This window comes from Pipra filicauda, unplaced genomic scaffold (genome assembly GCF_003945595.2).
Source record: "Pipra filicauda isolate LSUMZ 115617 unplaced genomic scaffold, ASM394559v2 scaffold455_size529941_pilon, whole genome shotgun sequence".
Lineage (NCBI taxonomy): Eukaryota > Metazoa > Chordata > Aves > Passeriformes > Pipridae > Pipra > Pipra filicauda.
Window position 1 is genome coordinate 217039 of NW_024104593.1, and position 25741 is coordinate 242779.

A 25741-nucleotide genomic window follows, 5' to 3' on the forward strand; every position below is an offset into this window, starting at 1 on the left:
ATGAATTCCTTGGTTTTCAGTGAGATTAATCTCTTCCTTTGTGATGGCCACTTGGCCATCTATTTATTTCTGGACAAGGCTGCATGCAGGAATAAAGATGGTTTAAAGGCTTGTGTATATATATCAGTCACCTGTTGACTCCTCCCACAACCAAAGTTCACAGGGCAAGAGACTACCCCTCCCCGAGCAACTGATTGTAGCTCATACATATATAAAACCCTTTGACAGGTGAAGAGAAAGATTCATGGAGACATCTGAAACAAGAAAGGGATATATTTGGACTTATTCATGTTTACACAGTGTAGTTAATCTAAATCTTAACCAGGCAGACCTCTCTGATTCAAATCTTTTTGTCTTGAAATGTGATATGGTCTGAATGAAGACAGCTTTAGATCAATCTCTCCAACTAAAATCTCATTTCTCTCTAAGCTGTCTTATAGCTTAATTTCACTGAAACGATAATAAATATATGATTTTTTTCTACCTTGGAAGAGAGTATTTATACTGGAAAAGAATATAGGAGAGAAAGAAAGACTGCAAATCATGTACTTGGAAAGTAGTAACAGTCATTACTGGAGCAGCTCAGAAATACTTGAAGGTCCACTTAAAACTGAAGCACAGGCAGCATTTGAAGTTTTAAAAAAACAAAATATATTTTTTCTTGGTTTATAATCTATAATTTGCTGGTCTTTATTCACAGTGTTAAATTGGAAAACCATTAAAGCATATCCACTGCTTTCTCAACACAAGTAGGAAGCTACAGAACAGGACTGATAAACCACTCCTTATTTTGCCACTCATATCTTTGGGCAAAAGAAATCTGAAGAGTGGAATGATTTGCTGTTTCACACCGTGCTGACACTAATGTTTGTATCTACACTGACAAGCACAGAGGACTCTAACTGGTCCATGCTGCAGGAAAATTCTAATGACTTTTGGACTATCTTACAATAATTTGTGCTACTGAGAGGTCATGCAGTACAGTTTGGTTGTTTTCTGACAGCATATACTAACACTTTAGTATACATTTGCTGCTGAAAAAGAGAGCAGCTTCTGAGCAGCTATTGCATTGGAAGGTAAGACAGAGGGATGCAAGGAGCTTCTATTCATGAAATAAATGGATTTGCTTTCAGCTCTCACAGAGTGTTCTCAAATCCTGAGACTCCTCCCAGAGAAGAGGCATATAAAGCTGCTAGGATAGACAGATGAAGCAGGGAAGCGTTACAGACACCAAGTGATGGGCTAGCAGCACTCCAGTGGTCTTAACTGCTTGGAGCAATACCACTGTTAAGGAGCATGGTTTGACTTGTGCATGCTGTTTCAGATCTTCAGAAAGTGATTTTGTGCGCATGTGCATGTGTGTATGCATGCACGCAAGTATGTGTGTAAGACTGCATGTGTATATCAAGGGGATTGAGAGAGATTATCATAACAGAAACATGTTAAAGTCATAAGCAGCTTGATGGCTAAGCTCAGCTGTGGGGAAGCTTATACTTTACTGTCCTCAGTATTTCTTCACTCAGCGGTATATATTGTATTAAACTAAAGCACTTGACAGCAAGAGAGCCAGCCAAAGGATAAGCCAACAGAAAAATTATAGAGGGGCAAAGAATTCCGCAATGTTGGCCAAAGTCAGCTCTGAAAAGAGTGTGTACCCCTGATGTAACCGGGTCTGAGAAGAACTTCTGAGGGTAGGACTCATCTGTGTGTTGAAATCAGCAATCTGAGAGAAGGAAACCAGACATCACAGTGTAAACAGAGCACTGCAGGTTACCAATGATCTCTTAAACAAATATACACTATCTTATTCTACTTACATAAATGATCGGGTCCTTTCAGCACAAGGCGAACTTGCCTGCTTCCATAGGGAATAGCAACCACTGTATCATCTACTGTGGGAAGGCAAAAATGCATGGAGTAAATAAGCAAAGAAACTCCCATCTGTTTTCAAAGAAGCAGTGAAATAAGTGCTTACAAGGAAGTGAAAAGAAAAGCCTTAGGACCAATAACTCTAAGAATTATGATTAAAAATCTGAAAAAAAAAAGAACTTGTTAAATGTGGTAAGAACCTTCTGCTAAGAACCCAAACTTGTTGATTTTATTGATTTTCAACTACTTCACAACTATTTATGGATTTGAACAATAACTAATAACTGTATTTCATCATGACTCCACTTAAACTTTTTCAAGTATTTCGAATTGATATTTGTGGCAGAATCTTGCACCTATGAAGCCCTGTGGAGCTTTGCCTATGGGATTTAAACCAATGTGTGAATTAGCATGTAGGCCACATGCACCTGTAGAAGTTAGGTCATTATTTTTAAAGAGTCAGCAACCTCAGTAATGTCCTCAATGGAGACAGGAAGGAAAGGTGTGGAAAGGTGATATAAAACGTTATACCTGGGTCATGAAGTGGGGTGCCCAGAGAATGCTGACCTGGACTAACCAGCATGCTTCATTTACCTTTCCTGTCCTTTCTGCCTCCTTCCCATATAACTAGCAGCTGGGAAAGAAAAAGTATGTATGCCTAACAGGATTTTTGGTGGGGGGTGAGAAGGTGGTAGACCTGAGAGAAACAAAGTCTCTTTCACTGTCTATTCACTAGAACTACTCACACTTGCACCATGAAATGCTTACTAGCAGGAGCTAAGCTCTGCTCTCAAAGCAATGTGTTGCTTTGTCAGGTAAGGCTAACTCAGACAATAAAAGCATTTCATCTTTCATTCAAACATATGAGCTGGGGCCTTACCTTTCTGACCAGACCAAAAGGGGAAAACCGTTGGAACCCGGCTAAATCAGGATTCTTGCTTACCAGCAAAATAGTTATTAATGTTGTCATTTTATTTCAAAAAATGAGGAGAATCAACACAGAGAGGAAGCACTACCCGAAACAGGAACTTTTGAACAATACACTCATTCATCCAAACCTATTATATCTCAGAACTGTGAATTTGAACCCTCTCATATTTTAAATTGTGTAATGCATCATAGGAATTCCTGACACTCTTCTATTGGAGAGCTTTATGGTATGAAATATTCATACTGTTGTGGCCTCTTAATATCCCAAAGGGAGGGGGCAAATATAATCAGTCACTCTGAGTGCCACAAGAATTTCACGGACATAAAGCCTGTTCAAGGTCTCAGGCCATGTTCCATGTTCAAGATCTGATAGAACCATGTTCCACTTTTCAAGATCTGATCTGATATCTTTCCTTAAACAATCCAAGAATTTCAGTGTCTTCTACATCTTTTGTAACACTAGGACTAAACTCTACTCAACACATATTCTGCTCATACACATCTATGATATTGATTAGCAAAGGTAGAAATCTTTAATCTCGATGCAGAATTCAAATTTTCTATTTGAAAAGATAAATATTCAAGTTCTAAAAAATCCACTAAATATTGATATTCTAGTACTGATTTTATTGGTACCATTCTGGCACTCATATTCAAGATAACCAGTAGAATAAACACATTTTATCCATTTTGGGGAACAAAATACATGAGTATTGTAAAGTAAGACACACAGGTATCCCCAGAAATGCCAAGACAGTGGAAATAATTCAAAAGTTTATTTAGAAGGCCAGAGCATGAAAAACTTACAAATACTTCACAGTGCTATAGAAGCACCGGGCCTCAGGGAGAAAAAGGCAAGTTCCCACCCTCTCCAGGGTCTTTAGTATCCTCTCTGTTTCTCCCCTGCCTTCCCAAGGCCTCTGTATATTTCTGCTAGGGTTATCTATCTCCAGCATAGCAGAGAGAGATAACACAGCTCTCTCTGCAAACCCATCTGGACCGCAGAAGGGAATGAAAATAAATCCAACCCTCTTGGGAAGGCATTTTGCAAGACTTCCTAAGTGAAAACAAGTTTCTAGCTTTCCCATTACGAATTCTTCTGAAAGCACAACTATTACTACAGTATGACATATCATTTTGTTGTATATAAATATATATATATGTAACATTTATTGGAATGAGTCTGGGAAAACCATTATGTCAATTTAGAAAAAAAAAAAAGAAAAAAATAATGGCCTTTTTACAAGTACAGTTCCATGCCACTGTGATATTTGACTGTCTCTCGGTTACAAGCTCTGTGCTGGAGAGTTAACAACTCACTGATATGTCACCGAAAAACTGGACAGATCATATGAGCTTATGTTTTCAGCATGGCTCTTCTGCCCCAGGATATCGCTAGGACTATATTTCACCTGATCTTGCAGTTGATCTCCATTTGAAATCCTAGCATGCTTTATGTGAAATGCAAAGCTCAGTGAGATTTATGCTTATCACTGTGCTTCTTGCTTTCACAAATCAGAAAGAGTGGGAACTGAAGGATAATTTCCTGCAGGAAACAATGATAAGAAGGAGACATTTCGTGTGAAGAGACATGTGAAAGTAAGCATGGTAATATTTAGTCACAGCTCCCTCTAACAATAAGCAAAGAGGCAGATTGTGGAGCAGCTGTGTGGAACACTTGAAGGAAAACACAAAGTGCATTAACAGGTGGTTGGTTTTCTCCAGAGACCAGGCACAGAGAAGCAAGGGAGAGTCCCAGATAACTGAAAGGACAGTGGCTCAGGGCTGTGAAGAATGTCCAAGGATTTAGGCAGAAGTTAAATGTCATGTGCATACATCAGATTCCCATGAGAGATCAGTTTCTTGTAGTTTTGGATTTTTAGTTTGGATTTTGTCCAAGTGGTCTCTCAGTTCTCAGGATGAAAAATGGAGTTCTTTCTATTTCCTCATTACTATTGATATTTAACGGAAATCTGGAACTGAATCTGTTTTTAGCAACTATGGCAAGACTAATTATGTAAGTATCCAGACTACCTCAGTGTAACAATTTCTACAATTCTCTTTTAAAAGTAATCTACTCCACTAGTAGACATCAACCTCTCTTTAGAGAAATACTCTAAATATAATATTGCACAAGGTTACTGGCAAATTTCACTCACAGCTTATAGGATCAACTCTCTAGCTTCTTAAGGAATACAAAGAAGCCTGCTTAAACGTAGTTTATCTCCACAGGAAGGACATACACTCTTTCCTAAAGAAGATATTATTAAAAAAAAGGAGAAAGATGCAGACTTAGAAAGACTGAACCGCCAGCCTTAGTAGGGAAATGAATATTTCTGAAATGAAGGTTTTTGTAGCTTTTTTATTATTATTCTTAAAAAAGTATAGACACAGGTGCTTTCTTTTTCATAAAAATGTAGGTGAGAATTCAAGGCCACATTACCTCCTGCCCTGCTATGTTTCTGTTTCTGAGGCCACTGAGAGATGTATACTAGCCCTATAAATAGTGAGGGAGCTATTTCTGTAGCAAGTGTTTATAGTGACAAATAAGCAAGATGCTGACACAAAGTGCTAATGGTGTCAGGGAGGATAAATGCAGAAAATTAACATTTTTAACATTTTTGGTTTTTAACATTTAAAATCTCAAATTTTCACAACATTTCCATACAACATTTGGAAGCAAACCTCAGAAAGAATTCATATTAATTCACACATTCAAAGGTGATCCTTAACTGTGTCTTTAGAATTGTAAAAATCCGATTTAAAAGAAGACTTTCTTTTGATACATTCAAAATTCATAGTGTTGCATAACAACATGTATGTTTACAGCAGGGAATGGAATAATGCCCCATGGTTTATGCAGAGTACATACAAAATCTATGATTATCTACTTCAGCTCTGAATAACAATTATTTGTGGCAAATGTGTCTGAAAAATCCATTCTCTAATATTTTTTTCACATTTGCCTCATTCTAAGACTATGCTCTCTGCTACTGCTCTACTACCTACATAACATTCTTTATGTTTAATAGCAAATCACTGGGACCAGGGACTCTTATTTTTTTCAACATTTTAGTACTGTGCATAATATATTAGTGCCTTTATCCTCAGAAAAGGAGAAATGAGCACCTTTTACCCAAAGCAACTGCAAACCAATGAATTTCTCCTATAGGAAGAGACATTTGCCAAAAAAGTTAACAAACATTACGATGTCTCAAGTAGGCTGGAGATTTCCAAATCTGTTCCTGCACATTGCAGAAGCAGGTAGCAATGAGGTGAAATGCCATTTCTAAATCTTTGTGAATTATTTCCTTTGCCCTCTAGTGTGCAATTCTGCTTCAGCAATAGAACTGTTACGAGGATTATACAAAATCCTTCCTTTCTTCCTTCCCTTTTTTTTTCTCCTACTCTCTCCCTCTTAGTTAGCAAACCCAGAGCCAGAGGTGCACTGTGCTAACTACTGCTCTGTGTACTGTGCTCCACAGTGAAGCAGTTATTCTTTCACAGAGAGAAGCTTTCGTAAAAAGTACCTCTCACTGCTCCTCACAGAAGCTGAATGTTCTATATAGGAATATACACACGCTGTCTTCGGCAGATATTACACTGCTATTTGAATCTTTGAGGTCATGTGCTATTCAACACTGGGAAAAGTGCTCCAGAATGGTAGAGCTGGTCTGATTGAACTCTAAGGCTGGGGGTAGCTTTGCATGCTAGCACATGTGTGCCTACACGGACATGAAAATACATTTACATTTTAATCCTTCCTGCAAACTGACCAAACACGCCCTATCTCTCATCCCAAAGCTTTTACAGCTCCACCTATGGTGCTGTAACAAAGCTGAAAAGCATGTCTGGGACCTAGGATAAACTAATCCTGTCACTGGGGCACACTAATGCTACTTTACCACTCTGGGTTGAAGCTGGCTCAGCGTGCAGGACAGGCCATGTTTGTCTGTAGGCCTCTCTCACATCCATGTAGGCACTTTCTGACAACTTAGGTTCCTCAGTCCACCACAGAACTGAGTCACCATGCTCAACATGCAGGTACACAGGCTGTGAGCATAGGTCTTGGAGAGAGCACTGTGCCAGGTTGGCACCACCAAGCCCTTGGGGTTCTTCTCTGCTGCGTAGCAGCATAAATCACTCTGTTCAGAGCAGTGTGGACTAAGTCCTATGCCTAGCCAGCTATCACAGCCAGAGAGGCTCTTCTAGTTCTCCTGTTCCTCCCAAGCAACTAGCTAGCTGAGATGGGGAATATACTGGTGACACCTTTCCACAGTCCTCTGCCCACCCCCACAACGAGACCAGTAGTCCAAGCAAGACTGCTTTAACCCAAGAGGCAAGAACCTGTAGAGACAACCAGACTGACCATGATCATTCAGATGCCTGAGAAAGAGTGGGGTGAAATCTAGCTTGCAAGAAATGAGTACATCTCTAAGAGGGAAGATGGCACTTTACCAGAAGGAACAGCTTACGTTTATTTGCTGAGAGCTGGGACTTATACTGGCCTCGAACCAGCCGGCAGGTGGACCCATCTCCATTGCAGACCCCACAATTATCTTCCTTGACAGTGCTTCCCAGCTGGTGGTCACAGCCAACAATCTGGCAAGAAAGGAAGATGTGCATTTCAATGTGAGCACCTGCCAACTGACTGCTTGATCCATCTCTGCAACTAATTACCACTAAATTTCTTTCTCAGCAACTCTAGAGGGCCACAAAGTACCTTAGCAATGAAAGAGACTAAGGAAATCTGGCTGGAAGTTAGCACTAAGGTCAGGCATGAGGTAGTGAACAGGTTAGTACTCAATGGCTTTTCCAGTCCAGAGGAAGAAAAGAGTATTGTTGGAGGTTGCTATTTCAGGGCATTGTGAACATTTATTGGTCAGAGTCCTATCAGAAATTTCATTTTCACAAAGAAAAATGCCTGAAACAGATAAAAAGACAGATAGTAAGCAGACAGATAGATAAAAGTAAAGAGCAATGTAGATCAATGGTAACATGGCTCAGTGAAATTTTACCTGCTATGCAGCTGGGAAAACCATGTGGTTTTAATTATGTTTGACAATAATCCCATTCCACACTGTCAATGCCTGTGTTCAGACATTATAAAAGATCTGATAAAGAAGGAGTGAATGATTGCAGCAAAAGAACTGAGAGTCAGAAATGCAGTTACCTGCTCTGAAATTGCTTTTATGCCTATATGTGAATTGTTTGGTTCAAAATTTTAGAAGTTGTATACATAAGCTAGGTTTCTCAGTTTGTGAAACCCCCTATAATTCCCAGGAGAATAAAATATAAATTTATAATTAAGTACATTTAAAATTACCTAATGGAATGCAAATTTATTTAACACAGTGTTAGTCTAGGCCTATTGCTGGCACTTTGGAGTTCTGCATCCAAGTTATGAATTTTGCACATAAATAATTGAAACCCTAAAAATTACGAAAGTCCTTACAGAGTGTTATAACTATCTTTATAAGTACTAGAAAATGAAAAGCCTTCTAGCATTCTGGCATGCAGAGTAAGCAATAAAAAAAAATTGTATATAACTTCTTATGAGTTTGTGCTAAGGCTCTTAGCCAAACAGAGAGTATATATAAACACAAGGAATTTTACATAAAGTTCTTGTTTCAGCTTTGAATTTCCCTGCATCACTGAGTTTCAGTTAAATCAGACAGCTGGGTCCTTGAAAATTATAACAGAAAATTATAAGAGCACTTATCAGCAAGATTCAAAAAGCTGTATATGTAACTTGCCCACTTAAACACTCAGACTAATATTATTTATGCAAATCTGAGTGTGCAGAACTACAGATCTCTGCGAGGGTAAAAAGTACTTTTCATTTTGACATGATCTCTTCATTTGCCTATGAAAATGCAGACTTTGATTAATAACCAGTATTTACTTTTAGCAATTCAATTTCCATTTCTAACATCATCACTTTAGCAGTGGCACAATAACTGTTTCTTTGGTCATATCTGTCACACTGAGAGTATAATTAATTTAATTTAAATCATTACAGATTTAGTTCAGGCTATCTGAAAGCTGTCATCAGATTACTTCAACTGATCTTCCAGATCAGAACTGGGTCAAGCCTTCTATACTTACGCATTATATTATGATGTCTCCAAGAGAATTATTTGAAGTCCAATGGAGTAAAAGCCACACGTAAATGATACATTTCCTTGAAAACCTAGTCATACCAAGACTGTAAGATACATTTTAACACATCAGAAACACCAAGACAAATAATGGTTAGAAAGCTGAAGCAAAGTAAAGCGTGTCTTGACTATCTTGACTGTGACTACTCCATAGAGAACTTCCAAGTACAGATATATAAATTGTAACCATGATGTCATGTAAGATTTAAGTCTACTGTTTTTCTGAAGAAGAATATCCCTAAAGGAGCTGAATGTAGGCTGCTATGCTTTAATTTCCAAGAATACCTCTGTGTAGACAAGATGGTAAAATGAATAACTTGCATGATCTGAAAACTGTATGACACAATGCCTACAAATCAGATTAATTTCCTTGTAATGCATTAGAGATTGCTAGCACTCACAGTGAGAAGGGTCCTGCTGGGGAACCCAGACAACAGAAGAAAGGTTAGAATTCCCTTTCAATATCTGCTCATAATATATTTTATACTCAATAGTTTATAAACTTCAATTTAGAGTATTACACAAATCTTTATCCCTTTGTCTATTTTGAATAGAATATATGAACTGCTTGGATGTGAAATTGACTGAATCTTAAAACCAGGTATGAGTTAACCAATTTTAAAAAACAACATTAACTACTTTAAAGCATTTTTGACTTATGAATCTCACATGTTGCCATGAGCTGTACCCTGACTGAAGTTAATTTACAAATTGAGCAATCTGGAGCTAGGTCACAACTTGTAGAGGAAACTACCAGGAAAATCTCAGGTGTGAAAGGAAGTTATACTGAAGTTTGTGTATAGCATAAAAATATTTTTTTCTGCTGAAATGCTGTATTTCAAATGGAAGTATGAGCAAAGTGGAACTATGGAGACCTCTGTGAATACAAACTCTTCTGTGGTATATACAATATGTATATTAACCTTCCTGTAATTGGTAGTGTCTCAGATAATTTAATGCTATTAAAATTCTTGATGACCCTAAATTAATTTCCTATTTCTCCCCAAGGTTTCTGCAGAGCTTTTTGTTTACTCTGTTATATTATCTGTCTCAATAGACACACAGAGCTCTGGGAATATGTATAAAATTTTCACTAAAAACCCTTATGAGTGATTAACTAATGCCTGAAATAAAAAACATTCCCAAGTTCACTGCTTTTTTCATTTCTTTTTTCTCCCATCACTACCTAGGGAAATCTTTCTTCCATCTATTAAACATAATTATATGCAGTTAAAAGGTTGCTAGTGTTTGCAATAGAGTCATTGATGCTTTAAAATGAAAACCACTACTCCATATCTGTTATGTCACTTTTTAGTAGCTCTTACATGAAAATATTATATAAGCTGGACTCTTATGAAAGCAAAAGATACGAAAAGGAAATATTAAAGTGCTCCTCAAAAAAATACACAGTTCATGAGAATAATAACTTTTGTCTCTCTGAGCACAAGAAACATAGGTTTGGCTGAGTGGACACGAGAATACGTCATTTCCATAACATTATTTTCACACTCCATCAAGGCTGCAGACAACTCACTGAAAAAGACTATGGAATGGGTGAAAATATGTCACTACTCCCTCAGAAGTCTGCAGAGAGTTAGCAAGGAACAGGAAGGCAGAATTGTTTGTTTTAGCATCCACCCGTAACATGAACAAAACACAAAGGGGAAGTTTTAAAATGGCTGTTATCAGAGATGCCAAAGACGCAACAGTAGGAGAGGCCAGCAAACAGGAAAAGTAGATTCACTTGGGCTGCAGAGCCTGAAAAGCTTGCCAAGACACTGACCTACAGGCATACTCATCCAACTAGAGGTGGCTGAGGACCTCGTCACAAAAATAAGCACCATGGAAGGTACTGCTTGATCAGCTTGGTAGGCAAAGGAGACAATAAGGATATTGCACCTCTAATATACAGCTCAGAATAATGGTTTGATGGACACAGTTTGAAACAAAATGCTGGCATATTTGAATCAGAGGTCTGGGGAATATTTCACTCTCTGAAAAGCTTTGAAATGTCAACTCTTTGTCTTGGTTTGAAACTGGACCCAATGTTGAAATCCTTAAGTTTCTGTGGGATTGAAACTTTATTTTCCAATGCATTCTAGTCCTCATCGTAATACACCCTGGGGGATTTAGACAGATGAAGTCTTTTTTAATCCATAAAGGTCTGAGAAGGAAGCCCCCACCAGGAATGAAAATGGATTACTGCAACAAATTATGCATGGAAATGTTCTGACGTAAGCAGCTTTCATACTCATTTCTATTATATTTTAAGCTTCCTCCCCTTGAAGTAGGGTAACGAAGCACAGACTTTCCACACTGAAATTTTCTGAGTTTCAAATTGCTGAAGTGTGGTCAGAGGCTTGAACTGCAGATTGTTACCACACAAAATATCAGAAGCAGCTCTGTTAAGTTCCCTGACAATCAAATCCAAACTGCATTAAAATCAAGAACATGTACTTATAGATTTGATAAGCTTTGGATGAATTTCTTGTACATTTTTAAAGGTGCTTCTATGAAGCTCATTGCTATTGTGGTGAAATGCCCTTAAAGCAGTAAAGGCAGATTATGCAGAGCTCTGGAGGTCTCTCAGTATATGAAGATGTCAGCCATGTAGTATTAGAGTAAGGAAATCACAGGTGAGCATCAACTCCCTGCCCAGCTCTTCTTTACCAACCCTAAAGTGAGCTGATTTTTATTCTCCTTATGGGTTTAGCTTGAAAAGTCCAGCAACAAAAAGCCAGAATAATAACACCTAATCCCTAGCTGGCTGAGCCTGTATTGTTTTCTGGCATAAGGTACCAGAGTTCTGCTCAGAGGTAAAGATTCCATATTACATTTTAGGCTGAAGTCTCATACTTCATGCTGAGTTTGATTCTCCTTCCCCTCCTCTCCCCTGCCGTTTTACTCCACTGACAGCCTCTGGCTGGAGAAACAGAAAAAAAGATACGCATTAGCATGACTGATACACTTTAGCAAAATAAGTTTTACAGGCACTGCAAGAAAATAGATGATCATCAAGTTAGAAGATGAATTGCTTGTGTATAGTTTAAAGGCATTAGGCTGAAACTCCCACAGCAGAGTTGGAACTTGCTCACTGAGTGCGTGCACGAGTTTTATGCATGCGTTCCCCTTGTGGACTTAATCTCTGGCTCAGTTTAGCAATCTTTCCAGAAATAAAACTGGACCAGCAATGACAGGTTCTGTTCCAGCCTTGCTAGCCTGGAAATGCCCTGAAGTAAGAAGTTTTCATAATAATTTCTATTCAGTATTAAGAAACCCTGGGCAGGAAATAATGTAATAAAGCAAGCTTGCAAATCTATCCAGTTATAAATAAATTTTTCTGTTTTCCAAAGGGCATTTCTGCAGTTCAAACACAAGAAGTTCTGAGAATCCGAGGAAAACAAAGTTGCCCTTCACATAGATACTAACGTGGGGCTCAATCTGGGACTTGTGTTGATTGTCACTGCTCAGCTGAGGACAGTTCTGGATCAGATCCCCCATTTCGACTGGGTTCAAAATCCTGTTTTACAATCAGGACGAAGAGCTGCTCTACTCTTTAAATTATTGTGGAGAGAACAAGCTTGAACCTATACAGCAAACTGGATCTGGGCTGGTGTCTGTGACACAGGGATTTGCAGCCCCTGACAAAGTGGTATCTGCCCTTCAGACCACCAACACCGTAAGATGGCAGTTTGCAGCCCCAGCATTTTTCTGGCACAGCCTGCCAACATTATCCTGTGACAGGCAGTCTTGCACAGCACCAAGGCACTGTGCAGGATTCCCACAGGTTCCCAGGAATTTAGTTGCAACTACACCACAATCCAACTACAAATGAATATCATAAGATGATTTTCACAATGGCAAGGCAACTTGTAACTGCGGTGGTAACAGCAGGCCCAGTGATATGCAATCTATGTACGTGTTTGGCACTTGAGCCAAACATACCTTGCAACTGTTCAGGCAGTGTAAACAAACTTCAATTACTGATCAGTAGCCAAATTGTTAAATACAATCACTGATGTGACATCTTTAAGATATACCTTCCGATATGTGGAACGTGACTGGGCAGCTCAGTGATTTGTTGCTGCTTGTTGCCTTACCTATCACTGTTCCACTGGAACCAATTTGCAGATCCTGCTTTATATGTGTCCCATCAGCAGAGCACTCTCAGCTAGCCAGAGCTCTCTGCTATTACTATTTTTAAACCAAGATCAAGACTATTGCATGCATTACTGAAATGCTTGCTTTTCTCCAAAAGGATCATACCTATTGTCTGAACAGCTTCGCATTTCCATGGGAAGGATTTGTCAACTTTTGAAGAAGATTAAAATACTACACCAGAAGGTGACTGCAAAGGCCATTATAAGACAAAATTCATCAAGGCAGCTTTCCCTCAGCTTCCTTGTAGCAATGTGCTTGAGAAACCAAGAGTAAATTCAATGAAGTCTGCCCTCTGGACTTATTGTTGTCTCCTAGACCATGAAACACTGACTTGTAAAGGCATTTAATTGGCACTTGTGACACATTTTATTTGACTGTGATCCTTTGTCAGTTTGGTGACTTCATGACACATTTGAAATTGTTACTCAGACCTCTCTGCTGTTGAGTGTACAGGCTTCTTTTGTTGGCAGGAGTCTGTCCTCTGTTGGCTGGATCAACAGGGATCCAGCTGCAGCGCTTTGTGTGCGCCAGCAGAGACTTTCTAGTGCTTCAGGCAATCACATAATCTGTGTTACCAAGGAACAGACATCACTCACAGTTCAAATACTTGAGAGAGGCTACATGTCCCCAAGTCACTGATGAAACCACTTAGTCTATGTGGTATTCCAGCCTGCTGCTCAGTGTGTAAGAGGACTGCATGTAGGGTCTATGAGACATCTCATGTCTATGGGATGACAAAGGAAATTAGCTAAAATATGCCTGCAGCCTCCCTGTCCTGGGTCTTCACAGTAACTGGAACTCTCACCAACATCTTCAGTGAGAAGCACACATCTGTTTTGCTGGGGACTCTTGAAATTGCCCAGCCAGTGAAGACACCTTGCCGTCTTCATACAGCACTAAACCCTCTGCACCACTCTACACAACTTCAGCTTTTAGCTGTGCTAAGGAAATATATGGACAGGGATAACTTCCTAGTAACCCTAGGAGAACCCTCAGAAGTCTCCAAGCTGCTCTTTTGAATTTCTTATTTTTGCTAAGCCTCCAAATTACAATGTTCCTCCCTCCCTCCCTGCCACCCCAGCAAAGGGAGGTGCTCTAAGTACTGCTGGTCAAAGATAAACGCACAGTAGAAAAAGTTGGTCTGCTTGAGATTACCAGCACGTATTGTTTCTGCTAGAACAAAGTATCTCTGCAGTGGTGCCAATCTCTGTTGGACCATGAAGTGGAAAACTGATAGCTCAGGGCAGGGGAGTGGAGTTCTAATAATGCAAATGAAGATTCTTTCACAAACACACAGAGAAACATTTACTTGCTGCTCACTGCCACAGAAATGTTGTTATCTGGCATGATGATAGCAATTTAAACATATTGATATTACTCTTATGAATCATTAGGTTCTCCATCCCACTCCTGTCAGTGTGCTGGAAGGATGTCATGCCGGGGGAAAAGCACCTTGTTTCGTCTCAGAAAAACTGATACTCATCAACAAGAAAACAAAACTAAGATTTGCTCTCAACAGAACATGAGGTAGATGAGGATAGAGTGTAATAGACAAAACATTCAAACAGCAGTTCAGCTGTTCAGCCTGGCACAGTTCAAAAGCACCTGACCATAAGAAATTAAGAATTCAGTATTTTCTGAAGTGTTATCTCCACAGAAGACATCTATGTTTCTATGGACTATTTAAAAAAAAAGAAAAAAAAAAGAGAAAAAAATGAATTTTGAGCATTTAGGCCTAGGAGCTTAATGCAGATATCATAAACTTAAAAACCTTTATAATTCTAACATCAAAAGGTCTGTCTAAACTGAAAGACAACTTAGAAGTGATCCTTAGAAGATCCTGCTATAATGTCTTCTAGGTGTCTGAGGAAAAATGGACTCTTAAATTGCCTCCTTTTGCCTAAATAATACACTTATTATTACAATTTTTGCATTTTTCTTCTGGTGTTTCTACAGCTCAGGAAAAAAAACAAACAAACTCAAGCGAACAGCTACAAACAGGAGCCAGAAATAGCTGAACTACATGAAACAGAAATCACAGCACTAAGTAAATACCTAGACTTTTTTCCTCAAATGCTTTCCTTTTTTTTTTTTTTTTAACCTGACTGCTGTCATAGTCTTGGCATAAAAAAAGATTATTACTGAAAGCTGTCAAGGGGGATTGAATGCCTCTAAAAATGAATACAGGCTGGTGGAAACGCAAATGATGCCTGTTTGTAGAGAATTAATGGAACAAAGACCATTCATTTCTATACTTTGTCATCAAACAGGCAAATGATAGGCACTTTCTGTCCTCTTGTGTGAATGTAAGACAGCAATACAGGTAACACAGGTAAAAATTTCCTTCTGTAAGTTACTGTCTCAGAGTTTTCACAGTTACATAACATGTCAATGTGCAGAAAAAAGGCATCTTGTAAAAAGCAGAACATGATCCCCAGTGTTACTAGTACTAAGTATAAAGAGAACAGTCTCTAATATCAGAGCAATGAATGTTGCAGGGCCATTTTCTTCCAGGGCTTCACACAGGGTGGGACAAACTCCTGGCCTTCTCCTTTCTCAAAACTGGAGTTGACTTGAAAGGTCTGAGGAAGGCATGAAAAGAAATCAGATCCCAAGCTAAGGAATGACTAGAAGCAGTCACGGGCCCAGGTGCAAATTCCTGCAGCTATGCCCTAAGTGCATCCCATTTGGATAGCTGAGGTCTAAGGCAGATTCATGAGTCTTCAAGAGCCTGCTGAGGTGACCACCTAACCTTATTTTACCTGCCTCAAGCAGGTTTACTATGCTAATGAGCAATATCCACATACCAAACACATGGTGTTAAGTGACAGTATTATCCTGATCAGCTCTGATTTTGGGTTGAGCTGGAAACTGGAAAGGATGCATGCAGCAACACTTCATATATGGAAAGGAGAAATTCTCCTTCTTTAAGTCATGATACTAAGGAAATATAGCACAGTCTATTTAAAGTAGAGCAGATTTTTTTTACTCTTCTGACATTATGCTCCAGTCTGTGTAACCTGTGTCTCTGATGAAAAAAATTAGAAGCACACATACACATATCTAGCCATTTAAGTACTGGTGTAAATAGAATCAGAGAATAGAATTATGGAATAATTTGGTTTGGAAGGAACCTTTAAAGGTCATTTAGTTCAACCCCACTGCCACGGGCAGGACAGAGAATCAAAAAAAGACTCCAAGATCATCAAGTCCAACTTTTGACCAACTAGAGGTAACTAAAGAAACTAATCTTGTTAGCTGTCTTGAACTAACTGTGCACCTTAGCTTAAAAAAGTGTTAGGAATCAACAAATCAGAAATTTTTAATCTACCTCCAGTAGTATTTGAAAGTAGATCTGTAAAAAACTGTTTAATACTGTCATAAATAGTATAAGATAACCATTTCTGGAATGCAGCTCTCTGTAACCAACAACCTGTAAAATTAAAATAATGTAATGGAGAATGATGGACAGTTTTGTGAGAAGAAACAAAAGGCTGTTTTCAATCCTAAACAGCATTTCTGTAGTAACAAACTTACTTAACAGTATTCTTACAAATTACCAGCTTTTTAATCATTGGATCTAATCCTGGACTTGGACCTATAACATGATTCCTTCTGTTATTCCACCATATATATGAAATAATTTTATGGTCTTCAATAAAAACAACACCAATAATAGTAATGACACTTATGCAATTAGGATTAGATCTGGTTTTTCAAACCATGAGCATTCAGTTACATTTTCTCTCCTCTGTCCGGTTACAGACGGGAGTGACAGAATGCCTTTGGTGGCTGCCTGCAACCAGCCAGGGTCAACCCAACGCACTGCAACTTTGTAACCCAAAGTGCAGTATGCAGAATAACCTCAAAAACCCAGAAAAGGATTTAATTTAATTGATTTTGGAAACAGGGAAAATGAAACTAGAAATTTGAAGTTTTAAACATGTTGTGCTCTGCATACCTATTAATTCTATCCACAAAGACATTTCCCAATGTGGAACATTAAAGCACTGTTTCTCCTTAGGTGCATTCTATTAACTTCAGCATGGTGGTTCAGGCTAGTTATAATATATCAGTGGACCATACTATAACCTGAGGTATGCTCAAAACAAGACCCAAAAATCACATCTGAGAAGTAATCTGTATTTCTTCTAAAATAGGAGGAAGTGGAAGGGACCCAAATAACACAGATAACCATATAGAAAGGAATTTAAAATATTTAGGAGGAACAAGACAACTGGAAGGAAGTAAAAGACATTACATACAAAGCTTTTTTTGAAAAATTCCATTGTTCAGTCTGTGTCACTATGGATTTAAGAGTAAAACTACAGAAAGAAAAAATAATACTTAGAAGTTAATTCCCATTAATTTTTTAGGTGTTTAACACAAAGAACAAAGGCAAGATATTAACCATCTCTTCATGGAAGAGAAATTTATGTTTATATACTATGGAGAGAGACAAGATGCATGCAGCTTGCATGATTCCTGAACTATCACAGCCATATGTACTGCCCTATGCCATGAAGTATATCTGAATAAGCTACTGCATAACTTCTCCAGTATGCTATCTCTGTAAATAAAAGTTAAACATCTTTTTAAGAATCTCTAACCATACTCTTTGTTGAATCAAAGATCCAGGGATACAGCTCATTCTACTCACAAAATTGGCTTTGCTTGCCCTGCTTACAATCAGAAGTCTCTTCTGACTTTAACAGGTGGCCAGTACGCAAAACAAAGTCTTCAGCTCAAAAAGTAATAATTAAACAAAAACTCATAAATATGTCACTAAGGTACTGGTAATTCTAAACCTTCAAACAATATGAAAAATGAAGGGATAAAAATGAGAGAGGGATCTTCTAATTTCCAAATACTGTACCTCTTTAACAAATGTGTACTTACCAATGACAGTGAAAACCATCACCTTTAAATCAGGAGTGAGCACCAAGGCACACAGAAGGCAATACAACTAACCCTTCATTTCTGCCATTAATAGCCTGAAGAACAGCTTGTGAGCACACAACAGGCCATGGGCTGACCCAAATCTTGCACACTAAGAACTATATCCCTGTGGTTAGTTAAGAAAATTGACACTGTTGTTTGAACCACTGGGAAAAATGCTCTATGCCTACGTAAGCATACACTGATCTTAACTCTTACTAATTCTTGTATTCATTCATTCATTCATGGCTAGGCTTTGTGAACGAAGATTTGGGAAGGGCTCTACCCACATTTGCTACAAGCACAGTGGTGGCTAAAGAGGCCAATACGAAATAGATACAGACAAGTCCGGTTGCAACTAATTCTTGTATAGACTGTAACTGAATAGACATAATTATATGTTTCATAAAATGCTCTATCTGAACAACATTCAATTCCTTCTTTGTTGCCATAACACTTGGATCAATGTAAGCCAGTAGGATGGTAAACTTAAAGATGCTTTCAGTAGTTTTACTCTGAGCAATTCAGAAAATATATCTCTTTATCTCCAACGTAGAGCAATTACTGCAAAGAACCTTTTGTCATAGAATAATAGAATATGCTGAGTTGGAAGAGACCCACAAGGATCATCAGGTCCAACTGCTGGCCCTGTGCAGGGCACCCCAAGAGTCATACCATGTGTCTTAGAGCATTGTTCAAAAGCATCTTAAACTTTGTCAGACTTGGTGCTGTGGCCACTTCCCTGGGGAGCCCGTTCAAATGCTCAGCCACACCCTGGGTGAAAAACATTTTCTTGATATCCAACCGAAACGTCCCTGACTCAGCTTCATGCTGTTTCCTTATTTTCTGTCACTGGTCACCACAGAGAAGAGATCAGTGCCTGTGTGGTGGGTTCACCTTGGCTGAACACCGGGTGGCCACCCAACTGCTCTATCCCTTCCCCTTCCCAGCCAGACAGGGGAGAGACTAAGGTAGGAAAAGAAAACAACACAAAGCGTGGGTTGCGATAAGGCAGTTTATATTTATGCAAAAAAGAAAGCAAAAGCAGCGTGTGTGCGCACGAAGCAGAAGCTCGCAGTTAATCTCTACTTCCCATCAGCAGCGATGGTTGGCCACTTCTCTGAGAAGCAGGGCTCCAGCACGGCAGGCAGCCATCAGAGACAATGAATGCCTCCGGTCCTGCTCCTTGCCTCAGCTTTTATATCTGGGTTGTCGTCATATGGTCTGGAATATCCCCTTGGTCAGTGTGGGTCAGCTGGCCTACTTGTGTCCCCTCCCAGGATCTCGCCCTCGACTGAAGAAGGAATGTTACAGTGCTGTCCTCAGCAATAGTCAAAACATGGGTGTGTTATCGACACTCCTCTAGCTGCCAATGCAGAGCACAGCACTGTGAGCGCTACTACGGGGAAATAAATTCCGGCTCAGCCAGACCCATTGCAGCCTGCCCCTCTGCTTCCCCTCACAAGGAACTTGTAGACTGCAGTGAGGTCTCTTCTCAGTCTTCTCTTCTCCAGGCTGAACACACCAAGTGACCTCAGCCACTCCTCATACGGCTTCCCCTCAAGGCCCTTCACCTTTGTTGCCCTCCTTCGGACACTCTAAGAGCTTAATATCTTTCCTATATTGTGGTGCCCCAAACTGCACACAATATTCAAGGTGAGGCCAACCCAGTGCAGAGCAGAGAGGAACAATCCCCTCCCTCAGCTGGCTGGCGATGCTTTGCCTGATGCCCCCCAGGACACGGTTGGCCCTCCTGGCTGCCAGGGCAATAATGACTCATATTCAACTTCCCATCAACCAGGATCCCCAGGTCTCTTTCCACAGCACTGCTTTCCACCCTCTCATTCCCCACCCTGCACGTACATCCTGGGTTGCACCGTCTCAGGTGCAGAATCTGGTACTTGCCCTTAAAACTTAAACTACAAAAGAAACATACTTCACTTTTTAATCTTCAGATCTTTACACCAATATACACCCTAGGAGATTTCATTTTTTGCAGTTGTGACAAACCATGCCTTCATATTATTACAGTTGTCTGCTGCGCTGCCCCAAATGTTGCTGAACTCCCAGGATCATATGAACTCTCACAAACTACTTAGATATGTGATTGTTATGTTTACAGTGTGTCAACATTCTTAGGTAAGTAGTAGCTTGCAGCTACTATTGCAAATGAATAATCTCTAACATAATATTTTTTCTTCTCTGAAGTTCACATGCATTCACCATTCTTATAGAAGTAAGTTTATTCAAACAAATGTTACAAATGAAGAATTCTCCACTTGTTCTTCCATAACGCTGGAGTTTCCCATTCTTTTAAAAGAACTTTTATAGAAGGCCATGGAAGACCATTGCTTTTAAGGAGGGTTCACCATTTATTATGGTAAATTCCATACAGTTTACCTTTATGGACTGCTTATGTAGTATTAGCTATTGTGATTATAGATAGTAAAGCAGTTGCTGTCCTAAAGCATATAGGTAGGGCAAATCTAGTTACGGACTTTCTAATGCAGTACCTCTGCTGTCACGAAGAGATGGCTGGTAAACAGGGACACACTGAGATAAGAATACTTCAAATTGCTTTAAATTTAACATGCACCAAAATACAAATTTTTTCACTGTGAGGAACACAGCATGAGCATTTATATTTTAATTTTTTAGGTCATCCTAAAAAATGATGCAGTAATTGTAAATATATGGCAAAAGTTCATAAAGAAATTGAACGCTGAAGAATATGGAAAATACATAGTTGTGTTAATGCATTAAAATTATTCTACCACTTCATGGTATATAATGAAAGGGTTGGTTTAAGTTAAATTCTTCAGGGACACTAGTGCTAATTTTTCTGTTCTCCAGTCACAGAGACAATTAAGAAATAACATTAGTTATAATAGTGCAGCTAACTTCAACCTTCCAAGAAGTAAGAATTGTCATGGGAAATCAAATGAGTTTGTTTCAGTAGTGGATGATTATGAACTCTAAGGGAAGGTTTTCTTGAAAAAAGTACGCTTTGTATTTGAATCAAAACAGAAATCAGCCTGACAGAGGTTGAATTCTCTGTTTCTAATTTCTAGGCCATTATATGCAAAAAACTTTGAATCTTTTTTTCCATCCAGATTCCTGTGCTTCCGGTTAAGTTTTTAAAATATTTAAAAGCTCAAAATAAGACTGAAATTTGTCTGTCTCATTAGGCAATCTAGAATTTTGAGAAATGTGCACTCAGCTGACATCAAGAGGTCTAGGTGATTGCCTTTTTTAGATCACAAATGAGATTAGCCTAGTAACTGCTTATTCTGTTTCATTTACTGCAGGACTGCTTCTGGCTCAGAATAGGAAATCAGAGAGAAAAGAAACAGGAAGAAAAGCTTCTAGAGGAACATGAAGTGGCTCAAAATTCACTAGAAAGCCAGCAACACATCAAGTCTACACAGATTTGAAAGAGACTGGGCACTGAACCATGAATTTACAGTCAACTGTTTTTGAGATTTAGGTGTGTTCAGTAATTAACAGAGATGGTATGAAAGTCCTCCCCTGCATCAGCCTGTAGCATACATATAGTTCAGAAGACTAAAGTCTGATGTAGGTAGGTTCAAAACAGTAGCAATATATCAATAAAAGCACAAACATAATATAAAACCAAATTAAGATGTGAATAAATTGGTCGAATGACCAATAGATCTCCATGCACTGTGAAGTGATGGGTGAGAAAGTCCCCATCTCCCACTTTTAACAAACGGGGGTGCTGAGGTGCAAGGAGATGTAGCAGCTTGCTTAGTCTTACAGGAGTGGCAGTTTTTCTACTTTAGTATCCCATCTACTGCCATGTAGTTTGTGACTCACAGGGAGCAATAATCCTCAAAGATAATGTAACTTGATAGACTTGAAAAACTTTGGTGTATCCAGATTAAAAGCTACATCATTATTTTCTTTTGGTGCTTCAAATGAGATCTGCTACTGCAGCTAACTATACAGTAGAGTTCAAAAACTGATAACATAATCCTTTAAAAGAACCCTAAGGAAACAACATAGAGTGTGAAAATAACGTTTGGAATTGTACACCTCGACCAAAAAAAGGGTACAAGAGATCAGTTTAAGAGAATGGAAACAGATGATTAAAATCGAGTCCCTAAAATGACACAAATATGGAGGACAGGGAGTGAGCCATGTGAGAGTGATCTGAGGAAAGTAGTCAGGTGTTAGGGTAGGGTTTCTCTCCTTACTTGGCACAAGCCACTGATGCACATGTCCAGGGATTCAGTGTAGCACCGGGTCCCATCCAGAACCTTTGGTGCCAGCTCCACAACCAGAGCCATTCCTCTGGCCTGGCACTTCAGTGAGCATGGGTTGTCAGGGTCATTAGAGACAGGAAGCCACTCATAAAACTGTCCCTGATATTTGACGTCGTTGTGAGCAGAGCACTGCTGAGCGCGGAAATCACCTGCTTCTGGTGGACAATCCTGAAGAAAAGAGAGAAGAGAAGATCAGCAGGTCTATTCAGGACAGCCACTTCCAGTATCATGCAGCACACTGGGCTCCACAGCTGCTAGATATAGAGAGTTTCTGTTTAGACAAAGAAGAGTGATTGAAATAGTTACATCTACACATAATTCAACTGGATAATTGCACTTTTCTTTCTTCTTTCTGCAAAAGTATTGAAAGAACATCAAGACCATGTGTCAATGGGAAATAACAAGTGCACTGTACGTGCACTGTACCACAGCCCTGTCGTTAAGCAAAAGAGGGTCACAATGCTCTTGCCAGATCTCACTGCACTTGTGCACATATGTGGAGAAGTGTGTGTGTACAGCCACTCTCTTCTAGCCAGCTTTTCCTCTTTTTTTGTAGACAAAGAAAAAAAAAACTACACAATGTATCTGTTTCTTTATCTAAGCTCTCCTCACTAGCCTTTTTTTTTTGCTTCAGTGACTTAAATCACCTGGTACAAAAACAAGAAAAATTTGATACATATTTGCATTCCTTTAACCTAAGATTTCATAACTCACATAATTAGGGACTTAATATTATTTTACTGAGAAAATCTTAGGAAAGTCCCTTTTTTAATCCTCTGGGAGATTCGTAAGACATAACCCTAATCCTGAACCCAGTATACCTGATATAAAAATCAAAGACCATTGATACTACTTAAAGTCCCTTGTAACTGAGAATGTGAGGCTCTCCTTACCCCCATATACTTTCTTGCTACCATTTAACACTGAAAAACACAAGACAGCTTCAAAATCATGAGTCTTTAGGCCAAATAAACATGAGTTCCTTTTATTTCCTTTTCAGCGTTTGATTCTTGAAGAATAATATTTCAAGTTTTCCTGTGCAAGCAACCTTATAGACTAGAAATTCACTGAGTTTTTTAGAAATAACCTGAATTTCTCACATAATTACAGGAATATAGGAACTAAGCTTTAGGAAAAACTTTACACATCATGAGAGCTGAGGCAAAACCAGAGCAAATGTTGGTAATATGACTGTTTCAGATTATTAAGGTCCCATAGTCCTCTACCTTACTGCCGTAAGAAAATCTGGTCCTCGATGATATCTGGTCAAATACCAGATAAAATGAACACTTGTTACACCCTTTGCTTGAGAACTACAACATGTTGATTACAGTCTTGGTAGGAAAGGATTTTGATGTATACACAATCACATAACTAGACAATATCCTTATAAGATATCTGTATTTTCTGTTCGCCCTCAAACCATTTCATCCTATTAGAGCACCATTAATGACAACCTTATTCGCAGACTTCTTATCTTCCCAGCTAGGGAAGTCTTATTGCTGTTGATGAAAAATACATCTTCTTAGGTTTAAATGATCACCTAAGTTTCTTACACTTTCATTTTCTAACACTTTTCTGCACATTTTAAAAAGGGCAGATTGTTAGAACTTTCAATATGAAAGACATGGAAGCTGCATGTCACTTTCTGACATTAAAGGACTGTTTTTTAGTACTAAGATCTAAAATAAAACTTATCTTAAAAAACAAGTCTCCACTAAAAGGAAGTCAGCACAAACTTGGCTAGAAATTCGTCATTTTTAAGCCCTTGGCTTAACAAGTTTAGCCATTCTGGCCTCTCATTCACTGTTGCAATGTGGTTATGGCCAATTTTCTTTCAATGTTGAATAATCTTGGATCACACCACTCCAAACATTTCTTGTTGTGATCTATCCACACATACAAGCCATGGCCTTAGTCAGAGATCATCTAAATTGCTTTGTACCAAGTGAGCAAATTTTCAATTAATTGACTTTGTATTTGAGTCTAATTCAGCCCAAAAGTGAAGGGTTAAAGCCCAGTCAAAAGTTTTGCTATCTAAGTTGTTGTAGCTTTAGTTAAATGGGAAGGATTTTTAGTGAATTTTTTTCATACTACCACATAATTTGGAATGTGGGGGACTGGCCCCTGTCTGAGCTGGACTGGGGAAGACTGTCCCAAGCATCTTGGAAAGGTGGGTCGCCCAAGTGAAGCATCCTGGGAACTTGGGAGACAGGAGACAAAAAGTCAGGTGTGCAATGGCTCACTCTCTTTGTACCTGGTTTTTGCTCGCTGGAGCACCATGGACTCTTGGAGCCTTTGTCCGGGGACCACCCTGCCTGAGCTGTGGTGTTTTCTGCCTCAGCTGCAGCTGTATTTTGCATCACTCCAAGGTCACCCTGCCCCAGCTGAGCTGTCCTGGTGCAAGTAGCCACCGCCGACAACTCAGGGATTCCCCTCTCAGGAGCTGCACAAAAATCTGCCACCGCATGGCCCGAAACCACTGGGTCCAAGCAGCGCATCTGGTCAGCCCTGCCCCGCAATTGTCACTCCATATACTTTGCTACGTTGGAACCTACGTCATCACCTTGGCCGCATAAAATTTTCTTTTGTATGATATATCCTTCCAGGTTTTGGTTTAACTTAGAGAGGAGGAAGTTAGCTAGGTAATATTTTCTGCTATTGTTATTTATTTGTTTCTTTCAGTTTTTAGTACAAAAATAACAAAAATTGTTATTTTTCCTTCTTCACTCAGACTCCTTGTAATTTGTACCTTGTCTCTACTGGGGTAGAAGGAAATTTATAAAAAAAAAGAGAGTTCATCTCATTAGAGGTCTCACCTCCTGAACATATTGTCATTAAACCAAGACTATTTAAGGCAATAGTCTTCCTGTTACAAGAGGTTCACTGGATTAAGACATAAGAGAAAAAAGGATTTTGGGTTAAATCTAGTTCCAGAAAAATACATATCAAAGAGCAAACACACAGAGCTCATTCTTCCTTTTTGAAAGTGGAGGTTGAAAGTTCAAGCTTGTAACTGGTATTTTACTGCTGGAAGACTTACACAGCAGAAGGTTTTTCTATTAATATATTATGGATGATCAAAGAAAAAGTAAAATGTTTGAAGTATTTCAATTTGATTTTAAAATCTTGAGAAAAACTGAGAGGCAATCAGGGCCTTTTTGTGATCTGGGCAAGCTTTTGATATAGGACAAAGTTTGGACAGTGAAGGGAGTAGACAAATATATGCGAAATTCATTATTTCTCTATAGCTGGTTAATTAGAGAAAAAGTGGTCTTTATGTTCTGCCCTTACACAGAGTATGAACAACAATACAGTTACAGTTTGACTCGAGATCTGGTTTAGCTCTATTTTCAAACAAAGAACAGAGATGAACACTGTGGCCTTATTTCCTGC

The 25741-nt window shown here is 39.0% G+C and overlaps 1 protein-coding gene across 1 annotated transcript in view; it reads right to left on the reverse strand.

Annotated features, from left to right (window-relative positions):
• The window catches only part of ADAMTSL1 (ADAMTS like 1), a 387380-nt gene that overhangs the window by 129811 nt on the left and 231828 nt on the right, over positions 1 to 25741 (reverse strand). The window contains exons 7-9 of the mRNA XM_039385969.1: positions 22277 to 22513; positions 7275 to 7401; positions 1818 to 1892 (exon numbers count right to left, since the gene is read on the reverse strand). Coding sequence (XP_039241903.1) covers positions 1818 to 1892; positions 7275 to 7401; positions 22277 to 22513 — 439 coding nt within the window. The remainder of the gene's footprint in view (positions 1 to 1817; positions 1893 to 7274; positions 7402 to 22276; positions 22514 to 25741) is intronic.